Here is a 24,846-nt window from a genome sequence, read left to right as displayed (position 1 = left end):
AACGCTGTTTTTCAGAGTCATTGGCCAGGTATTGATTGAAATAATAATTTTAATCATTATTTTGCTTTTTGACGCCAGTCAGAAGTGTAATTTTTTTCTCAAAAAACTATTTTTTTTACTATTCCGTCGATCATTACTAGTATTATATTATGATAAATTATCTGCAATAAAATTTTTTTTTTGGTTTTTTTGATTTGAGATAACTTTAGGCTCAATATTTTTCTTACCTTTTTTGGAAGGGGCTATGGGATGGACGGAATCCATAATTTTTCAGAATTAAAAACATGAGAGTCTTTAAATGTACGTCATATTGATTTATTTATAAAATAAAATTACTCTTAAAATAAAATTCGCAAAAAATTTAAAAAATAGTATATATTTTACTTTGAGGTTGTATTTGTATATTTACGAGGATGTTTGATATTTAAGATTCAAGTATATTGATGGTACTTACACATTTGATTAAAATCTTGCGTAAATATTTTATACCTTTATAGATATATTTCTATAACACCGACCAATTTTCTATACAGAAAGGGTGAAGTGTTTTTGTAAATTTTTTTTCAAAAAAGTAGACTAATAAATTAAAACCCATTGCTGGACAAGTTTCTTCGGAAAAGTTCTGTATTTTTTGGATAATAATTTCTTCATTTCCTTAAATTTTATAATGGTGGAAAATTTTGTTTGTGGAATCTGTTTAAAAAACAGAACTAGGTAACAAGATACTTGATCTTCCATTTTCTTTGGACATCGATGTTTTATATTTTCGCCACCCGGTGTCAAAAAGTCATTGCAGGTGAAACATTTTGCCCTAAAATAATAAATTTTGTAGCGCTTGCGCAACATTTTTTTATATTGATTTTATTCTAATAACTTTCCACTACCAATTAACATTTTAGTAGTGGTGTTTCCGACAGCCTATACAATTTATTTATTAATAGAAGTGATTTTAAGGATACGGAAGTTAAGAAAAAGTATTACATTATATTTTGAAAAGTTTTTTGATGAATATATTTTTAATACACATGCCTTAAAATACTCTATGCTGGCCGAATATAAAAAATTGTAACCTAAATTAAAATGATTCACATTCAAACTTTTATTAAAAAATTATTTTTCTTCTTTATTTTCAGCCAAAAATGTCATTTATGAGAGCAATTAATCAAACGAATCTTAACTAACTCTCCATCTTTTAAGAAAAGTCTATGTAATGGCTTCACCAATGACTTCAACGATTTACCGCCAAACGGCAACACTTCAAAGCAATGGCTTATATGCTGTCACGCCAACCAAACACTATGCCATGGGTGGTGTGCAAAACGCAAGTGAACGCAATCGACTTATGGAGCTGCTACGCGCACCCAACATACTAACTTCACCAACCTTGGAACCCTCATCGAAGGGCTTACTAAATGGACCCGGGCAAAATAATTGCTTCCTCAATTGTGCGGTGCAGGTGAGTTTTGAGTTTAAAAATAATAGTTTTGTGATAAATAAATTATACTAGAAAAGATTTTTGAAATTTTTTATTGCAAAAAAAAAAAAACGAAAATTTTAGAAAATTTATAAATCAAAAAATTTTAGTGCAGATATAAGAATATTCATTTTAAACGATAAATATAAATTGTTTTGTAACTGTTATAGAAAACTTGCTATATCTAGCTATGTATATTCAGTGTATAATTGTATGTATCATATGTGAATAAATTGAAAGCAAGTTCGTTGCTTAAGGCTTCAGTTTTATACTAAAAATTTGGTAAGACTGAACTTTTAATGCATTTTTTAGACAATACTCTGCAAATACAGTAAGTTATCACTTCTTTTGTGTAATTTCGTTAAAGGAAATTACTCTTTTTGGGTCATACCTTTCAGGTTTTCATACAGAAAATTCATTATGCTAGAAAAAATATAGATTATTTTCCATTCTTATGTGCATATAATTAATAAAGTTCAACACTTACATATAATCACTACATATTCCCCATTTCACCCACCACTATAATTAAATCCACCTTTAGGTAAACTTGTAAATCGCCTCATTCACACGCTCTTGGTGCTTTTTTTGCATTATTAATGAAAAAATGGCGCTTTCAATTCGCTGATTTGTCTGAGTCATGTTCCAGATTAACATAGAACATGCAATAAATCGCTCTGTGGCGGCAAAATATGGACATAAAAATTCATATTCTAAACCCACCTTTTTTTACTAGATTGCTAGATGCTTGGCTACCGCGGTCTCTCCGCGGCATGTAAGCGCAATGGAAATTATTCAAACAAATAAATGATAAATTAATTTGCAAATTAAAAGCATAACATAAAATCGTGTGGCAGAAAAAATCAAAAAAATAAAACAAGAACTATTTCAAAGCAACATAAAATTGTTTGTAAGGAAAACCATGCATGGGAAATACTAAAAATAATAAAAATCCATACACACATACTCATATACGACCACACGTTTAGTACTCATACTATAAGTAATTATCCGTACTTATGGATATATGTGAATGCATTTTTTTAAAATTTTTTTGAGCTTGCTACGCTCACTTTTGCAATTTCGCAGCGCATAAGTGGCGCGCGTGCGCCTGCTGCGAATTGTATGTTGGTATATATGTATGTGTCCGTTTGTATCTGTTTCCTGACGTGGAGGAAGAAGTTGTATTTTATTTATTTTTATTATCTTCTTTAATTCTGCCGCATTGCGATTATTATTGCCTCGCGCATGCGATCTGTTGCATTTTCTCAGACTGTGGCAAATATGTAGGTGCCTAACAGCTGAGTGAGCAGCTGTTTGCTGGATGCATATATTTATAGGGTGTTTAGGAAATTTTGAAGACTAAAAACTCCTATTCTTCACATATTTGAGTTGCTGTAGTTTATATTTTAGATGAAAATTGCAGTTCAGTTTTTAGCATAACAAGAAAAAAAGTTAACTTCGACTGCACCGAAGTTATAATACCCTTTACCGATGCATTTTCTATGGCGTAAAAGGGAATAAAAAGATTTTAATTAATTGTAGCTTTTGATCGGCCAGTTTTTATGGTACCTATATGCTATAGTAGTACGATTTTGGATATTCTATAGTTAGCTTGGACAATAATTCGTGCCGAATTTCGTGAAAAAAAAGAAAAAAAATACTCCCTACGGAGAAGAGGACTTGCGAAAAATCGAAATCGATATCTCAAAGACTGAAAGACAAATTCACTTATATACAGGCAGACGTGCATGGATAAATCGAGCCAGCTCGTTATTTTTCGATTAAAAATTAAAAAAATGACTTTAAAAATTTTTTGAGTTAACATTCTAACCTTTCAGAAAATTTCAATATTTGATGTTGTGTCAAACCACCCTGTAGGTAGTTGATGAAACTTACATATTATGCACTTTTCCCACCATTTACCTTGATTTCCTTACCTTTTTATGCCAAAAAAAAAATTAATTTTCAAACGAAAGCACCGCAGCGCACTGGTTTCAGTTGTTACGAAGCTTGGGTGTTTTTATGTTGTTTTTGCAATTGATATATATAAACATATATGCACGTGTTCATATACACATAATTATTGTCTGCTTGCCTTTGATTTCTTTTGTTTCTTTGAGGATGTGAACTTTCCTATCAATTTCTTGCTATTGTTTGTATTTTTTTTGCTTTGTTGATGTTGTTTGTTGTGTTGTATTTATAATTGTGCTAAATATAGCTGACATGTTTTTGCACATTTCTCCCACACAAAAATAAACATTTAAGCAAAGACGCTCTTGAGGTCTCCACGCCTTTGCAATTGCTACTTCTTTTAGCTTTGATGATACTGATGAGTCTAGGTTAGAAGAAAACTTTGGTTAAGGAAATTAATTATTTTAGTGAGGTTGTGCAGTTGTTTAGTTTTCCAAAATTTTAAAGATTTTTGCTCTAAATTTGAATTATTTTATTGAATCATTCAAGGATTATTCAAATGATATCGGTTTTTCATGGCATCCTTCAGAAAAATCTTACGGGGCTCTTTGGAAATTCAAAAGTGCTTAGGCTGAGTTCTCATTTTCAATTTTTGGAAAAAAAATATTTATAATATCTAATATATATAAATTAATAATACCTCAAGCAATATTTTCACAGAAAAATACCACCTTATATTCTTCAGATTCTCCCAGATAAGATTCAGAGCTTCCCAAAAATCCCAAAGTACAGAAACTGAATTAATAGCGACCGCCAGAGTTGTCAATTTACTAATTAAATTTTTTTGGGTAACAAATTAAATTTTAAATTTTTAATTCTGATTTTGGTGATTTTATTTTTGTTTTAGTTTTAAAATATAAAAATATATCTGGAATCAAAAGTTGGAAGGAAAGGGTACAATCAAGGAAAAATCGACGTATAACTAACTAACTATTATTCATAGTAATTAAATGTAAATAAGACAAAAAGTGTTTAACTATGTCGAAATTTTATTAAAAATAAGCTTTTCTTTTACAAAGATAACCGCGAACAAAGATAAAAGCGGTATAACAGAAAGGACGCAAACGTCAAAAATTTTAGATTCAAAAACACATTTATAAGTATAAATTTATAATTCACTTTGGTTTTTTATTTTTCAATCTGGTTATTAGGAATAAAATTTTCATTTTGAATTTGTAATTTCGATTTGAAAAAAAAAATCCAGTATCTGCGATTAAAACTTTGAAAATTATTTTTAAATAAGATTTTTGAGATTATAAAACAAAAAAAAAATTAATTAAAATTTCAGTTCAATTATCTTTTTAATCCATGTGAATCACCCTTTATTTTCCATTCATTCCTATCATTATTTGGAGAAAGACATTGATTTTAATTACTTATGTACATTATTATGCATTTTTTTCAAATTTGTGTCAAGTAATAATTTCTTGAGTTCTCATTAAATGTTAGAACTTTTTAACAGCATGACATAATTTTGACGAAAGAAATAAAAATATATAAATATATATGAGTATTTGCATGCAAATAAAAAACAGAGTTGCGCTGAGTGTCTTAAGCCTTATTGGGAAACAATTGGGACGAGTATACAAAACAGTTGCCGAGGATGACCGTCAAATCAAAGCCTCCTACACCAGAGGCGACATTGAAATATTATTATTATCTTTTCTTGTTTGAGTATTTGACAGACAACTCGGTATTTACTTAACTTTATCCAAATTTCTTCTTGCTTGGATTTGCGTATATTTTGTTAGCTATTAATTGTATTTTTTTTGGTTTTTGGAAATCAAATTTCAATGCTTTTGAAACTAAATAAAATAAAAATTATAATAATTTTCAGGGAAAAAATCATCATCAATTAATTGTATTTTTTTTGGTTTTTGGAAATCAAATTTCAATGCTTTTGAAAATAAATACAAAAAAAAAAGTATAATAATTTTCAGGGAACAAAATCATCTTTTGTGTGTCACAATCGTTCAAGCAAAGAGTCATGAGTTGACAAAATAATTACGACAACTAAAATGTGACTCAGGCGTTGATTTTGTGAAGTGTGAGGTTTGCCATAATAATTATGTATAATTTTTCTTTTATGCTACAAGACAGGTTCTCACTTGAGTGACTTAAATAAGTGACCACCTTTTAGCTTTAAATGCCAATTTCAGTGGTCTTAGTTTTATTGTCGGACGCTGTCATTAATAAATTGCAATGTGGACAATGCATGTAGGATATGCATATACTCATATGGGTGAATTTTATACTAGATTATATCGAAGTGCAACCTTTTTGATGTATGGCTAATTGTTGTTTAATTAAAATGTTGCTAGTTAAAAATAGGCAAAAAAGTAAAATAATTGAAGTTGATGTAAAACATTAAGCAAGCAGAAGCACACTTTTGGTTCCTAAATATTTCTCATAACCTTTTATTATAAAAGTTATAAAATGTTTACGTGGACAGCACGTAGATATATATATATACATATATATATGCTTTATATTATATAGAATCAAAATTTTTCGCTTAAGAATTGGTTAATACTACAAATCGTTAAAATATGTGTTTTACCTTTGATAAAATTATACTCACCGGTCGCGTAATAAACTAGCAATAAATATAAATTGATATAATTTAATTTAATTATTTGTAAATTTCTGTAAATGTTAGGGTTGCCATATATTTTTTTATGAGAACCATAAAATAATTTATTTATAAAAGATAATTGTTGCTGCACTTAAATGACTTCATAGTATTGAGAAGAGTTGTTCATATAGGCTTAATTTTAATTAGGGTTGCCATTTTTCAAATAGTTATTGGTTCAGCCATTCCTAGATTAATTTGATGTAATCAGTAGTAAAACATATATTTATAACATATTCAAATTTAATATTAATATATAATACGTTTTTTTTTGCTTAGTTTTGAGCAGGGTTGCCAACAATTTCATAGATGAAAATTTTAATTTATTTTTAAAAATCTCCCAAAATGCTGTTAAGGCAAAACTATGTAATTTGATTATTTAGTTTAGTTACTTACATTTTTTGAACAATCCAGATAACTCATAAAGTTGCCATACTTCTTAAGTTTTTTGATTTTATTTTTTTATTCAGTTGATAAGGTACGCAGAAATATTAGGAAAGTTAAATTGCTATAAATATTTGCTAATTAAACGCGTGTGCCGCCTTAAAAAAATGTCTATCAATGACCAATATGTTATTATTAATGTATTAAAGCCATTTATTTTCATAAATATTTTTTTAATACCAATTTTTTTCGAGTAATAGCAATATTATACAGCAATAGGTATATGCATGTATTTGTATATGCGTCTCATGATATGTTTAAATTCACTCTGCACCTTTTTTTTGCATATAAACTACTTATTTAGTCAACTAATTATTCGCCACGCTGCACATTTTACAAGTTCACCAAATTCCCAGCACAATAATTTAAACAGCACGTCCCCTTATACATAAATATACAAGTAAGTATGCACTTGTAAATGTAATATATACTTATGCTTTGATATCACATCTTACTACTTTTATAGTTATTGTTGTTGGTTTTGTGCTTTATACATGTATATACTATTCTACCATTAGGTGCTTCTAGTATGTCTGCAGACATTTTCCTTGCGATTTTTACTCAACACGCCATCCATATATAGTATTATTATATACGTTCTATATAAAATGAAGATTTACTACTAAACATAATCAGACCTAGTATACATTTTTAGCATTATATTCTATTATTATTTTTTTCTGATTTTTATAAAATGCAAATTGTAGTTTTCATGTGAAAAAGCAAGCAGGTTCACACGTCTGTTGCAGATTGTGGCTTGCATTTCACTCTAAGCGACTGCATTGAATATCAAATTATCAGCTGACTGGCTGACTCTTGTAGTTGTTGTTGTTGTTATAGAAACAGCTGATTCTCACTTGCATCAAAGTTAATATTTCTCAGCCGGAGGCAAGCATATAGTAGGTAATAGGAATACACTAGGTAATAGGGATAAAAAAAGAAAAATTGCAAACAGGCTTGTGGTTTAGCTCTTTTATAATGAAGCGAGGGATTTTCAAATTTATAGAACCATCTTTTAAGTTCAGGTAATACTTAGATCAATATTGCTAACAGACAATTTTATTTATAATTCTCAGTTCATTATGTACTTGCCAAATTATCGAACTTGCTAGTCGCGAGTAACTAAAGAAAGACCGGTAGGGCCACAAACAATTAAGCACAAAACTTAATAACTTAATTCACGCACGCAAAGCTGAAACAATCAATCAATTAACATTTTTTATTCCCCTCAAGAGCTGATAAATGAATTGAGCATTGAAATGTCAAACAATTATGTCAGTGAAATAGTGGAAATTCATTAAATAGCGCCGACACAGAGATGTCAGAAAATGAGTGAAGATGTAAAAAGCAAGAGAAAACAATAATCTCTTTTTATTTTTTTAGAGATAATGTGTTTTTCTGAATTTTGGTGGACATTTTAAAGCCTTCAAAAGCAAGCGCTACTGCTAAGTGCAGTTCAATTTTGCCCCGGAGCAGCTGTCCGCTATGCAGGCTGCTGTGTTATTTAGTAACTTATTTGGAAGCAGCTGCAATATACAAATTTGCAAGACACGTGGCAGAGCAGATGAAAAAGATTCCGAAAATTCCCTTTTGTAATATACTAAAATGAGAAAATTTAACCAAAGAAATATAAAAAGTGATCAGTAAGGAAATATAAAGCTAGTAAAGTAACTCTCAAGATTTCAATTGGAAACAAAGTAAATGATGAGAGTGGTTTAATTTAATTGAAAGCTTTTGTGTATGTGAATAATCATTTATGTAATTGTAGATTAATTTTAAAATTTCATTAAGTAATATATTTTATTTTTAAATAATAGAATTTTCAATTTATAAAATTTATAATAAATCCCGAAAGTGGAAAATTCGGGACTGGCAGGTTGAAAATGTGTATTTACATAATTTTAAAATTTCGGTATACTTGTATTAAGTATTCCATTTCTCAATCCAAGTAGACATTTTAGGAATCCCGAAAGTTATAAACTCGGGATTGACATATTGAAAATTTGTATTTATATAATTATGAAATCAATATCGATTTCGCTCATTCATCAAAACGTCGACGTGGTGGTATATTTTAAATATTATATTTTTCAAACCATGAGTGAGCTTTTTCGGTATCTCGAAAGTTGTAAATTTGGGACTGGCATTCCAAATATTTCAAAATTACTAATATTATTGAAAAACTGAAACTTCGGTATTTTAAATATTTCATTTCTCAAACCATGAAAAAAATTTTCGGGATCCCGAAACTTTTAATATCGGCAGTGGCATGTTGAAAATGAGTACATGGTAAAATATTTTATTTTTCAAACCATGAAAGAATTTTTTTGGGCATGCCGACAATTTTAAAATGTCTAATTTTATCGTAAATTGTTCATGTATAACAACTGAGTTTTACGTTTCGGGATTAATAACTAATATTTTCTTTATTAAAATCAATTTACAACAATTTTATTTTAAGAAACAATTTAATTTTTTTGTTTCGGAATCTCGATATTTTGCTCAAAGTACTAGTTTCGTTATTCAATAACACTAATTCTCTTTATTAATTATAATTTAGAGAATAAGTTAATTTTTCGAAAATTATTTTTCGGTATCCCGATGTTTTCCCCAAATCCCGGTTTTCGGGGTTCAGTAATATTATATTTTTTTTGTTTTATATATATATAGAAATATGAGTGTATATACACTCGCGAAAAAGCGCGTGCGCATTGTTGCATATTTTTATGACCGTAACAGCCGAAAGCGCTCAGCTCAAACAGCCAACGCATCTGTCAAATTGCCAAAAACTTTAAGTGGATTTTTATTTACTTTTGTATGTTTTCAGTTTTATTTTCTGCCTTTTTTTGTATTGGCGCGTTGCTTTGCTAGCTTTGTTTTATTTGCAAACATTTTTTTCTGAATGTTTCTTGCTTCGTTCTACAAATATAAGTGCTTGTAATGTGCAGCTGACGCAAAGGTGTTTGAGCCGACATAATGACGTTGTACTACTTAGTTGTAGTTCGTTTTATATGTCAGCATGCATGTGGCACAATTTCTTTATTGCAGAGCAAGCGCTTTGTTTATTTTCTAATTGCAGGTTTCGGTGCTCCGGATTAAGTTTGTAGCTTTAAGAGTTTTTAAGGCGTTTTTCATTGTTTGTAATTTTAAGTTTTCATTTTTTTTCTTTATTACCTCTTATTAAGTGCTGTGGCTTTAACTAGCTACACTCATTGTTTCGTTACATTTTCGACACTTGTTAGTGACGCGAGCAAAGTGAAAGTGCGAATTGTCACTTGGCAACTACAAAAGACTTAAGCAGCGAACTTTTCTTTTTTAATTTTTTATATGTTTTTATTCATAATTATTACAATATTTTTTTTGTTGTTCCATTTATGCTTTAAGACGCGACTAAGCGCCACTCTGTCAGCCAATTAAAGCGTTGCCTCTTCAAACAATAATTAAAAAGTAACTTTTAATTCGTTTTAGTGCAGCTGTGTTAAGACACCTTTTGCCATTGTAATAGCCCTCGACGCTTGTGTAATTTTTTTTCTCACAATCAATGTCGACAACCAAAGCTGAAAAAAGGGTGTAAAACAACAACAAATATGAATAGCCACAAGTGTTTTCTATATAGATTTCACGAACGTCAGCATATCGTGCTTCAAAACGCTCGCATTATAAATGAAAATAATCATTTTATGCCCTGCTGCATGGCGACTCTTCATGAGATTGCTATATTTTCCAGCAAATCAATTCCTGCCTTGCTCCTGTGATACACAAGCTACTTACAGCTACTTACAGCTCCATACACATACTATATACATATATACAAACACATCTATTTCCCTACGTATTAAATTCATCTTACCCAGGCTTATCGTGTGAACTAATCTTCCTCGGCTAAATTGAGCCACAGTGACCATCACGCCGCTACCAACTCTGCTATGGAGTTTCATGCCTTGGCCTGGGGTGATGCTGATTGTGGCTATCATAATTCCGACTGGCAAACAAATGCCAAAGTACCACATGGGAACGGTCGCAAAGCAAAAGTGAATTGAATTGTAGCTCAAGAAGCTACTAAATGTAGCCGCAATGTTCTTAAGTAGCACAGTGAGAGATGACAACAACTGGCAGCTAAAAGCAAAAATAGAGAATAAAAATAATCAAGCAACAACCACCAAGTGCAAGGCAACAAGTAAACTGCATTGCTTCCACATTACGAGCTAATTTCCTTTGCAAACACACACATATACATTAAGAGCAGGGCACCAACAACCATCCTGAAGGGTCTCACTTGCACCGCCAAGCTGCACTATGCACTTCACTATAAACCTCATTGCAGTCGTCATCTAATTTCTGGTGACGCTAGTCGTTCGAGTGTCTGTGTGTCTATCAAGAACGAATGAACTCACGTACGAATAAATTGCAGGCGAGCTGCTCTCATTGAGTTGCTACCCTCTTTCGTGTCTTATATTATATATATTTGTGTGCACTTGGTTTACGGGCGCAGTTTAAATGAACAAGTCCGACTCAAATTTGATCAGATTGTATATATAAGTGCTTTGCATTTGCATGATTGTCTTTTACGATACTAAAGTGAAGAGACATTTACATATAAATACTCACATATACATATATAAAGATACAATTTAAGTCAATGTCTTCTTTGCCTTCTTCAGACACATTTACTTCCTTCCTGAGCAGGTTGATGGCGGTGCATTTCTTCCGGTGAGCTTGTCAGTTAAAATTGTGGCAAGTTGTAGAACTCACGTTGTAGTAAAATAAAATTTTTTATAGCTTTGTATAAATATATCTTTATGTACGCATATGTGTATCAGTTGGCGCTAACGTTTAAAAGCCTATCTTTATATACTATTTGCTGCGGTTCGCGTGCCCTTAAAGCGCATATATAAATGACTCATCGTTAATTATAATTTATTTTTACTGTTTCACACACACATCTGTTTATATCCAAACAGACATGGAAACATATATATACACAGATATTTATATATTTTTAAGTGGCTATCAAATTTTATATTTACGGTTTAAATTCCACAAGTGTTTGAAATTAAGCCTCTTAGGGTTGTAAAATTGTTACATAAATATTTATTTCGTGTTGAAGAATTACGTACAGGTGTACTTTATAAATGAGGATTGTAATTGTGATGAATAATTAAGTGAAGAGTTTTTATGTAAACGATTTTTTTAATTAATCTGTTAAACTTTTTTTTAAGTTCTAAGCAATTTTGAAAACGACATAAAATCTTAGTTTTAGGTTTTTTATAGTAGGTTAAGTCGGATAGTTAATCCTCGCTACTTCAGCTACTTCACTAGATGTGCACAAGGTAGTTCTAACGAGATATTTTAATCTCAGTCTGACAAATGCTAGACTATAGAGGGGGAAGTGCCTGGTTGATTCTACTTCGCCTTCCTCCATATAGCTATGGCAAGAGTCAAGATATTTGGCGCTCGAGATATAGCTGCGTGTGAGTTTGTTGGATAGTGTACAGAGTCTATTAAGAGAAAACCTAAATTTTCAACAATAAAACATATGACATTGATTTTGGTGCTTTATTAATTTTCCCATTCGAAAAGACTTATTTGCAATTAATTTATAATATACGCTCATTAAGCTAATTATACGAGTATTTAAAATGTTCCCAGTTCATTTTCATCTGGTCGTATAACTAATAATAAGTAAATTAAGATTTTTTGGGTTTCAGTTAAGAGTGTAGGGGTAAAATCACCACCATTTCTTAAAATGACAAAAATAGCTATACGGATGGAACATTTTAAAACTCAAATTCGTAATCACGACATTTCAAATACTTAGCACATCAGTCGCAAATTTTTCCTTCAGATTTGTTGAGTAGTGTAATTAATTATTTTGGTGGCTTTAGCATATTAAAAAATCGACTGCGAATCATTTAAAGTTTATTGCTCACTCTATATTATATAACTCTTTTAGCGTTGTGAGAAAAGAAATGCATTAGAATTTTTCAATTCTTTCTCATTCAAAAGGTCAGAGGATTTCTCAACAGCAATAGAGAAAGAACATCTATGAGCCCAAATTTAGTTATGAAAGCAGTGTATATTTACCAATAAGGATACTATGGCGCGATTATTATTTTATATACTCGTATTTATGTAATATTTTTGTTAGTATAACATACCAATTGACTCAGCAGCCATAAGAGATTTCATTAGTAAGCAATTCAAAGCTATTTAATATATGTAAGATTTTCAACAACACCGCTAAACCTATTTGGATTTATGAGCTATGCTTATTACGGTAGAAAACAATTTTTACAATGGTTGAGCTAATTTGCCAAAAGAATTTAAGCTTATAATATAATTATATTAGCCGCTGTATTGTTTAAACCGCGATTATCTACTTATACACTTTTATGTACATATAGAATTTATATGTATATCTACAAGTATGTATTGTATGTGTATATTGAATTTAAGTTGAATTTACAGTCGCTGACCTAAAGAAAATTGCTCAATTTTAAACAACAATTGATGTTGATATTGTATAAATAACCAGACGTTTTGATACGCTTAAATTACCGAGTTCTGAAAACCAGAGTTAGAATAATTTTATTATGCTTGATTCACAGCAAAAAGCAAAGAATTAATTAAAATAAAGGTTTATGAAAAAATTACAGATCAAAATTTGTGGCATTAAATCTTTGAATAGAATAAAGTGGAGCAGAATTTGGTTTGACTTGAGTGTACTTAAAGGAAATAGACGATTATTTGTTGTTAAATACAAGTACTAACTAGCTGTCTATATAAGCGTTTAGTTCGCGCTTGTTGTTACATATTAGGTGTAGTAAAAAGAAAACCATTATTTTCCTTACTTATGAGATTTTCTTTTAACATTTTTTTGTTATTGTTAATCACTTATTTTTTGCTTTATTAAATAACTAGACATCTGAGTTTTTTTGTATTTAAAACTTTTTTTTTGTGTTTTATTTTTTGCGTTTTAATTTTAAATGCATTTTTGGGGTGTGTTCCAGTAGCTAAGACAACTCTAAAACTGACAACTGAAAAACGGTTTCATGGCAGCTACTGGTATTATGTTTATTTTTTTATTATTGCTTGCGATTTACTGAAATGCTGCTTGCAATCAATTAGTTGTCTGAGTTGATGTTGAGCGATTTGCTTTCAAAACTTGTTAAGACACACCCAAAATTTGCTTAAATCAATTATATATGTTATGCATTTACGCCTTTAATTGACACATTTATTTCTTAGTATTTTAGTAAAACGAAGTTCGGTGTATAACCAGTCTTATATTAATGCGAAAAAGATTTTTTTAATTCAATTCACGCAATGGTTTACATATTTTATTTTAAATATTTTATTTTAAGTATATAGCTTAAAAATAATTTTTTTAATGTTTATATTATATTTATTTTAATCTTTTTTTCACATTTCACATTAACTACATAATGTTTGTTTTATTAGCCGTCTTCGATTCGACAGATTCCGCTTAGTAGTTTTGAGCTCAATTTTCTTATTATAAATGAAAAATAAGAAACGAAGTTATTCGTTTGAGTGTCCTACAAGAGAGTATAAAAGTGACACAAGTGCTTGATTATTTTTCTTCGTTTGATTTAATTAAACATAAGTTTTTAATAATATCCGGAATACAAATTTTAAAATTATTTTCGAATCCGATATTTAGGATAAATATTTGAATTTTTAATCCGATTTTTCTGCTTAAAAATTTCTATGTAATTTTAAAACCGTTTTTCGAATTAGAAATTTGGTAATTATTTTCGAAGCCGATATTTAGAATTAAAGTTTTCATTTTTAATCTTTTAACCAGTTTTTGTGGTTAAAAATTTTTACTTAATTTTCAATTCGGTTTTTCCGTTTAGAAATTTGGAATTTTTTTTTGATTAAGACTTTCGAGATTTCAAAAAAAAAAGTTATTATAAATCGTTTATATTTTTACTGCATTATTTGCAACCCTGTTTATATGTAGATATACCAAATAATTTTAACCCAAAACAAAGCTTTTGAAACGCTTCTCTTATGCTTGTTAGTCACTATATACCAATACTAAGCAGCATACTCTCAAGCATATTAGTTATTTACAAAAAATATATGTTTATGAACATATACTTAAATATGTATATCATAAGCACACACACATTATCTTAATATTATTCATCAAACTCACCCTTCGAACTGTCCACTGCACTCCACCAACAACCGTGCTTGTCAGCGTGGCTGTCCATCCTCTCTTTACTTACTTAACTTTTTATTTTTTTTGTTGCTTCACATGATATCAATTTACTGAGATCGACTTGTGGCGCTTCTCCGGTGAACTCAGCTGAACTTCGCGCCGCTCATGACTCGCCCAGTTCGCACAGCGGTAGGTGCCGCCCTCGCCTCTACTTGACAAGCAAGCAAAGAAATATGCGTTGAGTTGTAACTTTCTTAAGTAACTTTTTACCTTTCTTCATTCTTAATTGTCTTCCTCGTTGCCTCAGCAGCAACAGCTTTAGTGCTAACTTGTCTTTGGCTTTTTTTTATTAATGTAGTTTTGGTGTTTGGTGTGAACTAGTGAGCGACACTGCTGCTTTGCTGCTTAGTAATCAGTGCCAATGCCATCAACACCACTAAAAACAACAACAATACCACAAAGAACAACAAAAGGTGCTGCTGATAGGCCATTAAGTGTAACATAGTTTTAAAAAGGCATTACAGCTTGCTGTTGTTGTTGTTGATGTATATGTTACGCTTGAAAGCGCAGCCTGTGAAATTTGCGATGAAACAGCAGACATGCCCTTTTTTATATATAATACTTGTGAGTACATATATAATATTTATGTATATTTTTTACATGCCTTTACTTTGCCAATTATTGTGCATTGAGTGTTTAGCACTCGGTGTTCTGCACAATTAAGCAAATGCATTTTTAATAAGCCGACCGGCCAAGTGGCTGTATCTCGAATCGAAGCACCCTGTATTGCATGCTAAAATGCAAATCAATTAATTTCCGAGAAGAAGTAGAAAAAAAGCACTCACGAAGTGTTGTTGTTAATTGTTGAAATTACTGCTCGCAGAGCTGCTGCTTTGATTCGCTGTGAATGTAAATCGAGTTCGTGTCTTAAGTCTTTTGTTGCGCAGCGCTGTTCGCCATTCAATCGTTTATTTTCAACACTTTTATGGAGAGTGTAAGTAGTTAATGCTGACTACTGTGCCTTACTGTTGCTGTTGCACATCGGAGTTGTTGTTCTTGCTTTTCTCGTTTTTTATAATTTGTTTTGTTGTTGCTGTGTTTGTTATACATCACACGTTTTTCGTGTTAATTGGAGCACTTACACTTCCAATCCGCTTGTCTGCATATGCGACTCATCAAATTCCCCGAATGCAAACGCTTACGCATAAACGTTGTCCACAAAAGTGTCAAAATGTTAATGAGCGTTTCCTCGCATTTCCAAAGACTCTGCGGTTTTGTTGACAATCGATTGCCCTGTGTATTGACAAATTTTTGAGTTTATTTACTTTCGTTAATTTTCGGCTTTTGTGTTCGTAATACTCGTAAATTTTTGTTGGCCGGAAATGTTTGAGTGCAGGAAATGCAACATTTAAATTTAAACGTGTCGGCGTATGTAATGGCTTAATTATTGGTGGTTGTACATGTATTGTGAGGGGGCGAAGCGTTGTTTTTTTGGTAAAATCTAGTTTGCTTGGAAAGTTAAAAACTGCTTCTTGAGTGCTTCTAAAGTCTTTTACTGCATTTTTAAAAAGTGTTCTGGGGCGATACAAATTTTGTAACTGTTTCCTCATGCCGTTTGCGTAGTCATGCAGAACAGCATACAAGTTGTTAATCGCTATTGACCACGAGTAATAAGAAAGTGTGTTTGTGTAGTAAGAAAAAATAGAAATTGGTACTTCCAGCTATTAGTTTTGTTTTGAAAGTGACAGAAAAACCTATATTGAACTTAAATATTTTTTTTACTTTTATTTATATTGCCAGAAACATGTCAGAAATTTATTTTCTTCCTTTTGAAATGAAAGTTAGAGCAAAATGTGGTAAGAGTATAGTCTAGTACAATATCTATAAATTTAGAAAAATTAAAGAAAACAAGAAAGAAATTTTACTTTGACTGAACAGAAGTATAAAAGGGTATTAAAAGTTTTTTATCTTGATTTTGATAGGTTCGCTTATGTGACAACTATATGCAAAAGTGATACGATCTGATCAATATATTAGGAGATTATAGCGCTATCGTGTATAAAAATCTATGCCAAATTTGGTGAACATATCTTGTCAAATAAAAAAGTTTTTTACACAAGAATTTGATCGGTCAGTTTGTATGTTATAGTAGTCCGATTAAAAAAAGTATACATATATATGAATATTCGGAGATTTTAGCGCCGTTTTGAACAATGAATTGTGCAAAATTTCGTGAAGATATGTAGTTAAATAAAAAAGTTTGCTATATAAGAACTTAACCTTTGCTTGGCTTTGTCGGTGACTCTGTAAATAACTGGAGTAGTGTGTTGTCCCAAATAATCACTTCCTCATAACTGACAATGTGAGTTTAAGAATACTACTTGAAGAGATATTTAGCTAGTCTGATTAGTTTCATTTTCCATTGGTCCATTTTTGTTAAATGATTTCTTTGGCACAGCTCTTTTAGGTTGTCTTACAGATCCTAAGAATGTTTTTTTTTCATAAAATATGTATGGAGTTCTTTTTTGTTAACTTAGTGCAAACTTTCTGTTATCTCAACTACTTAGAGAAATATTGCAGTCTTTGCTATCCATCTGTAGTCTCGTCTCTTTCTATATCTTTGTGCACAGAAGCACAGGTTAGTAAGTTTTCGAACGACTCTGCCAGTTATTTTAATTCAATTTTTGGCATCTTAGCACATACTTTGGAGTGATCGTTGCTGTACTGTCTGAATAAATGAAAGCTTTTATAACTTATTCTTCTGACTAATCTATTATTCTACTAACGCCATCAGATATGTTCTTTTAGAGTTGGAGAGAGATTCTAAGTGTGACGGCAAATATTTTACCTGAGATTTGTGTCAAAGTCCTCTGGAAGATGACCATAAGAAATCATCTTAGTACTCTTTTTTTTTTTAAATCCCATTCTTCCAAAATAAAAATTTAAGCAGCTCACCCACAAAGTGGAATAATATGATTAGTCGGCCCAGCAGATTTTTAAATAGCATCATGAAATTTCTTTGTTGTATAGTACTTTAATTCTTTAAGAAGTTCTGGCATACTTAAAATTTTATATATTACCATTAATGCTGCCACGCAAGTAGAACTCAAGCCAAGGAAGTATTCTTTTTTTATTTCAGATGATTTTTTGTTTTTGTTGTTGCAGTATAGTAAGGTAGTAAGAACGGAAGTGTCAAAGCGCCTTAATTGCTGATCCAATGAGTAATTGCCTTAAAAATGCATTGGTGTTGAAAACATATACAACAATAGATGACGCAAGAATAATGCTGGCCAAAAAAAAAAAATCAGAAATAAATGGAAGAGTACAAAGAAATGAAGTTAATGGAAGTTAAACCATGAAAACAAAAGAAAAGAAGCTGTGCTTGTGTGGTCTGCTGGTGACTGATAGGCCACCAAAATGCACACACCTACGCGACAATAAAAGAACGCATTAAAAGAATTAGAACAACTAATAGGGGAATTTAATGACATTAGGGAAATTTATCATAAAATACAAAATTGTAGTAGAATTAAGTTTGGAAGATATTTTAAGATCCATAAGTAAGTGTAAAGCTTTGATATACTTAAATTTGGGAATAAAACAATGGACAATTTTGCATTAATGTCTTATTTATGTGTGACATTTATGCACTCGTTCATATACATGTACTTACATCGCTTATTCATATATCTTCCAACAACAACTCTTGCTTCCGAATGTGTTGGATCCGTGTGGGTAAAGCATTAAATTGATTTTACATTCCTTTTTTTATACTTTATTTTGTGATTCTATTTGCTTTTATTTATTACCTAATATTTGAAATTCTCTTGCTTCGGTGCCTTGGCGATGCTGTCTTTAAAGTGTATGGAATGTGACTAATGGTTTAATTAATCATTCAAGTCTGTTGTTATGAATAGGAACACACATAACATTACAAGTATATATAAATATGCACGTAAATGTAATTTTTTTTCTGTAGTTTCACATTAAAGATTTTGACATATATTGCTTCTGAGAGCTGACTTTTAGAGAACATATGATTTGGTATCACAAAAGAGAGCTTAATTGCTAATCAAATAGTTATGATAAAATTCCTCAGAACTTACCTTCCAAACTAAGAAATATCGGAGAAAAAATAGAAATACCATATGTTTAGGACTGCTTAACTTGCTTTACTCATATGTTAGGTTATATTAAATACTCGATTATAGCAATGTTTATTTTTACAACGTTATCGATCCCAAGTTTATTTTACACTATATGGCAAAAGCGACTTTTTCTGGGTATTGAACCAAACAATTTTTTTCGAGATATTGAGTCATAAGTAAAAGTAATTTCTCCGTTTTTCGAATCTAGCCTACAAAGTTGTAATATTTGACTTTAAACTTCGAAATTGAGCATGTTGAAATCATCATTATAAAAAGTAGTATGAAATGTTACTTAAAAGTGAAAATATGGGTATCATCCACATTTTCTTCGTATTTCAATGATGTCTAATATTTTTCGGTCAAGTTTATATGACCGATGCTGCAATATGTTATATTCGAATATTAGAAAAAAAATAAAAATTTTATATATCAAAATTATTTTCTCGAATTTGCCAGCCAGCCGAGTGGCGTAGTAATGGTCTGGAGAAGTTTCTCTAACTCTTCTGTCAGTTTGTTACCCTGAACAAAGACTTAGTACCCGTCCTTTTAAGTTATAATTTTGTCTCTATTCTTATTTCTAGTTAATTTTCTGACCACTGCAGGGTCTTCCGTGAGAAAAATTAATTATTTCTGCACACTCTAGAGAAAGCAAACTAATCAATTTCCATTATGATGAATTCAGTGTAGCCTTGCTATAATTCCTTATATTATATGTAAATTAGGGTGGAGCGAAACATTTTTTTTTTGTTTTGCTTAGCCTGAGGGTAAAATTTGTAGATTATAAAAAAAGAAATTTTTTGAACAAAAAAAATTTTTTTTTAAATTATCAGTTTTAAAGTAAATTTTTCGAGTTTTATTTCGTAAAATATTTTTGATAAGTGTTCTAGAAGCTGTGGAGAGTCCTCTTTCTGGCCAATTAAAATTTTTGTGGTCATTATTGGAGTTTTGAATAAAAGTCCTAAACGACAACATGCTTTCCCTAAGCGTTAAGGGGTTAGGTGTAGTCAGAGGCATGAAAAACTGAGAATTTTCAGCAATTTTTTTGATATTAAGTCATTTTATTTTACAAAAGTAGTAATGTGGCATTATTATACAATGTTTTGACTTGAAGTCACGAAAATTTCAAAACAAAATTTTAATTTCCAAAGTTATAGCTTTCTGTGTTGACTCAGTTCCAAAAAAAGGTCCTTGCGGTGACAATCATAAGTCCTTGAAGATTCATCTAAAAGCAATCGGATAAAAAAATTTATTTTATAAATAGATAATCCTGGGCCTGATCGAAGCTTTTTTTGTTACTTTTAAAAATTAACTTTTTTTCTAGATTTTTGGGAAAAAATCAACAGTTAATTGGTGTGAAAAAATCCAAAAGTTTGAACCTTCGATCAAGGTCGAGTTTATTATGTATTCTAAAACCTGTATAAATTTCTCTAAAATCTACTAAGCGGTTTTGAGTTACAGTTGTCACCCGCCAGTTTGTTAAAAAACTTACCTGCTCCCGAGCGCTTTGTCGAATAACTCAAAAAGTAATTGTCGGATCAACTTAAAATTTTCAGAGAATATTTTCGGGAAATTACACTTAACAAAAATGCAAAAAAAAAATAGATTTTTTTGAAAATTCTGACTACCGCTAACCCCTTAAAATAAACCAAAAAAATTTGTCCAAAAGAATTTTAACTCGAAATTTACTTTAAAAGAATGAAATAATAAAAACGTTTTATTTTGTCAAAAAATTTTCTTTTTTTTTATAATCTACAGATTTTACCCTCAGGCTAAGCAAAAACGATATATTTTTTTTTTGGCTACACCCTAATGTATATATGTAGTTTATAGTAGTTTTTCTTTACACGTGAAAGGATTTGAGAGATGTTTAGACTTTAGCGCCACCTACCGATTAATTTCTTGTCTCAGAATTTATTTCATATGAACTGAGACAACCATGATCTGAACAGTGCACAAGCATGGCAACGATTTGAGTTATACTGAGCTATTTCTTCACTCAGCCTGTTGTGCTTTACAGTAATTTAGAAATAAATTTCAGTGTTCGATAATTTCGACCCTTAAACATTTTGTCGTTGCAAAATTTCTACTTAAATTCAAATTACCTACCAAAAATTTATAAAACATTTTGTGACATCTTTAAAGTCCAAACTGTAAATTAAAAGTCAGTTTGAGTTTCCTTATAAGCATTTTTGATGAACGCTTCAAAAATTTCTTTTGGTACCTCACATAAAACCGAGAACCTACCTGTTATTCTGGGAGGTGGTCGGCAAATATCTATATATTGTATATCGCGACATAAATATTCAAAATCATTTTGTTGTTGTTTTTTTATGTCATTATAATAATTTTATAGGCAATTACATTTTTAACTTCTGATTGCTTCTGTTCGCACTTTGATTGCGTCAAAACAAGTCGGCGAAGCCAACGAACTCACTAACCACTGGTGTAGAAGTAAATGTATAGACACAAGTTTGGACGATAGCAGGAGCTACACAGCAAGCGTAGCGGTGTAATAGAAGCTGCTGGCATCTATTTTGATATAAAAGTATACTTTTATGTTTTTTTGGGATTTCAGTAGCTTATTTTTATGGCTGTTCGAGCATTTGCTGATTTTGCGCAGTTAGCGCTGTTTTTTTTTTGTTTTTTAGCCGGCCTAAATGACTTCCGTAAGTGGCAGCGGCATGGAACTGTTCTATAGAGTTTTAATTTTTTTCTCGATTTTGCTTACTTGCCACTGCCAAGCGGCACTACGTTGTAAAAACTACTTAAGTATCAGTGCTGAGATACACCTTTATATGTTTGCTTCATATCTGTGTAATTAGTCGTACCTGTTTGTGTGCATATCCACTTCAGACTATCAAATGACAGCAAAAGTAAAGTGTTGAAGGCAATGGAAAACCCAAAACAAACGAAATAATTCCGAAGATTTAGTGTGTGACGTTGTTGTTTGAAGCTGTCATTGTCTTTACAGAAGCACTTGTACTTTCGAATATATATTTATATATATATAGAGATACATATATATAATTAAGAAATACAGTACGCTTAAACGTACATGTTGCTTAAGTGATATCTTCGCTTATGTATGTATTTGAAGATACAGTTGTTAATGCAATTAAATAACGGTAGAATAAGATTAGATTTTGGCGTAACCAGTTAGATTGCAATATCTTAACTAGCGGAAATAGTATTCTAGCTCTCTAACTTTAATTACCTTGGAGTTGTCATTTGTTAATTCAAGCATTGACTAAATATTCTTTGTAATAACACAGACATTTTGTCCATTTACTAGTAACACGAGATCTTTCAAAACTCTTATCAAACCGAACTAAAACCTTTACTAATAAATAGGTAGATTTTAAGCCAAATTATTATAATAAAGTATGCCATGGATGTGGCTCATATTTTGCTTCTAATACCATAGAAAAAAGGTAGTTTTTGATCATGATATTTTTCTCAAGTTATTTGTTTTAAAACTTGTTTTGAAAATGTTTAGTTGAGGAAAAGGGTTACGAGAAATAATGACTGAAAATCATATAAATATATATTGTTGATATCTTGTAATAACTTTATAGTAGAATTTACCTATTATGGGGTAAAGCTTCCCGGAAAGTCCCAAATCGTCTAATATTCGTGAAGTATCCCAAAAACTTGATTAAAGAAAGCAGTGAGTAAGAATGTAACCCCAATCTGAGTATTTTAAGGAGCCTTTCTTGATGGAAAGTGGAACCCAAAAGATGGAACCTTTCTTAGTTTACTCAAAGAGTATGGCAGTTTATATTATATTTAGCATGGGACAATACTTTTCTAGATGTTTCGGTAAAACTTTGAGGTTATCAACTACTAGTTTATACGACATTTATTCCTTAAACGTGGTGAGAATCCCAAATTCATTGATTAGATCAACAAAAACATCTTTGAAGAAGTCAAATTTATTGACATTTCTCACTCATGGGGATATATAATTGGAATTTGAGCTTACTTAAGTTAAAAATTGGGCGTAATATTCTCAAAGTAAAGAAAGGTGAGATAAAAGCAGAGAAGTAGTGTTTTGTTATGAACTTTTTAAAATTGTCATTATTTTCACTTGCCTGAGCTTGTATTTCGATTACTGATATTCGCTTGTATTCAGTAGGTAAATGGAATAACATAATCATATATTAAAAAGTGTAGAGGTCCTCTGAATGATTATAAGCTATTAAGAGAAGCATTTACTCGTATTATTATATTTTAAATTTTTGAGGAGAATGTGAAGACACTGCCACTAAATTGCGTAAGGTTTTAGAATCAGCACCTATTCTTAACTACTAGTCAAAGCACTCATTCCGTTATGTGGATTAAAGGAATAGAGCATGTTGGACCCTTTCATTAATTTATATCAGTATAAAGTACAAATTGTTTATATTTTTCGTATGGGTGCTTAGATGAGTAAAGATGATATTTTCATGAATTTTTTTTAAAAAAGAACATTGAATTTATTTTCATGGCTATTTTGCACAGTTATGACTTCCATAAACCGAAAAACCAAACTTTTTATTTTGTCCAATTGGATTCAAGTTTTGGAAAAATTATATTACAAACTATTTCGCATAACTGTAAAATTGTTGAAAATTAGTTTGTACTATTTCTAATATATTATATATTTTTGCCAAAAACGCAGAATGACGCAATTATCGATAGAAAAAAAATTCCAAAAAACATAATAGTATGATGCTTTGGAAAATATCATCTTTTAAAACTGATATGTTCTCCTATGTACATAAAACACCCAGTTTTTGGAGCATATATTCTACGGTGGGTCAAAAAAGTCTATTACTTTCTCACTTTATACTCTGAAAAATTGGTTAGAAGACACTTCATAAATTCTCTCCAAATATGCGCTCTTAATATTCATAAGAATGTCTTCCGCTTTTCTGTCTCCTATTTGTACCCTCAACAGTGTATATTAAGTTTGCCACAAGCTTTGTAACACCTCGAAGACCCTATAAAACATATATATAAATCATCAGCTGCCATACAAACTGACCGATCAATATTAAGTTCTTGTAAGAAATCTTTTGTATTTGTGAAGAATATTATAGCTTCGGTGCAACCGAAGTTAATGGTTAATGATTTTCTTGTTTTTCTTTATTATTGGAAAGACAAATTCATATTTCAGTATCTTCTATTTGAAAAAGTAAAGAAGTTAAAAAAATTTGGCAATTAAATTCAGTTTATAACACGAGAAGTTGTAAAAATACACTTGATACTTTTAAGGCATTCCAAGTTTTGATTGAATATCAAATAAAAACATAAAATTGCAGTAAATACGAAAACACAGTAACATAGCTAATAAATTCCTTTGCAAAAACTGCTATATAAATTCTAAGCTGGTCTCTAATCAGACCTTCACTTCAGCCAAATAGTCCAGCATGCAAATGAATTAACGAGTCAGCGGCGTAATAGTTCAGGTAGCCGCCGAGCTGCAGCTTCCAATACGATCTGGTTAAGCCAAATAAATTGCACTGCCATTAGCAGCTCAATAAGTTCCTGCCCGCTTTCGGCTGGCTAATAGCCGCCACAGCTTTGTTGGAAATTCATTTTTTGCGCCACAGAAGCGTTACGCCACTGCTACTGATTTTAAGCACCAAAGCGGGCCCTTGCCTTAAAGTTGCTTTTGAAATTTTTTATTTGAACTGTTGTTGTTTTTGTTTTACTGTTTTATTAAGGCTATTTGTAAGCGATGGCGCAGCAAATGAGCGCGTGCCAAAGTCGTTCTCCGGCTAGCTGTGTAGCCAAGTTGTTTTTGTTGCTGGTGTGGCACTCCTATCGTAGTTTTGCATCACTTTCGCGAGCATTTTATTGATTCTGTTTAATATATTTGGTTTACGATTTTTTTATTTTTATTGCTTTTTTATGTTTTTTTCGTTTAATTATTTTGGCTATTAATTTTGTTGGCTTTCGAAAAGCTGGATTTTATTGTGTCTTTGGTTGCTGCTGTTGGCAT

General features: G+C 30.8%; 1 protein-coding gene across 1 annotated transcript in view; it reads left to right on the top strand.

The window, feature by feature from the left end:
• The window catches only part of ec (ubiquitin specific peptidase echinus), a 161,365-nt gene that overhangs the window by 37,824 nt on the left and 98,695 nt on the right, over nt 1-24,846 (top strand). The window contains exon 3 of the mRNA XM_036376360.2: nt 1,134-1,456. Within this exon, the coding sequence (XP_036232253.2) occupies nt 1,211-1,456 (246 nt within the window). The 5' untranslated portion in view covers nt 1,134-1,210. The remainder of the gene's footprint in view (nt 1-1,133; nt 1,457-24,846) is intronic.

This window comes from Bactrocera oleae, chromosome 5 (genome assembly GCF_042242935.1).
Source record: "Bactrocera oleae isolate idBacOlea1 chromosome 5, idBacOlea1, whole genome shotgun sequence".
Lineage (NCBI taxonomy): Eukaryota > Metazoa > Arthropoda > Insecta > Diptera > Tephritidae > Bactrocera > Bactrocera oleae.
This window is presented reverse-complemented; position numbering and strand designations above follow the sequence as displayed.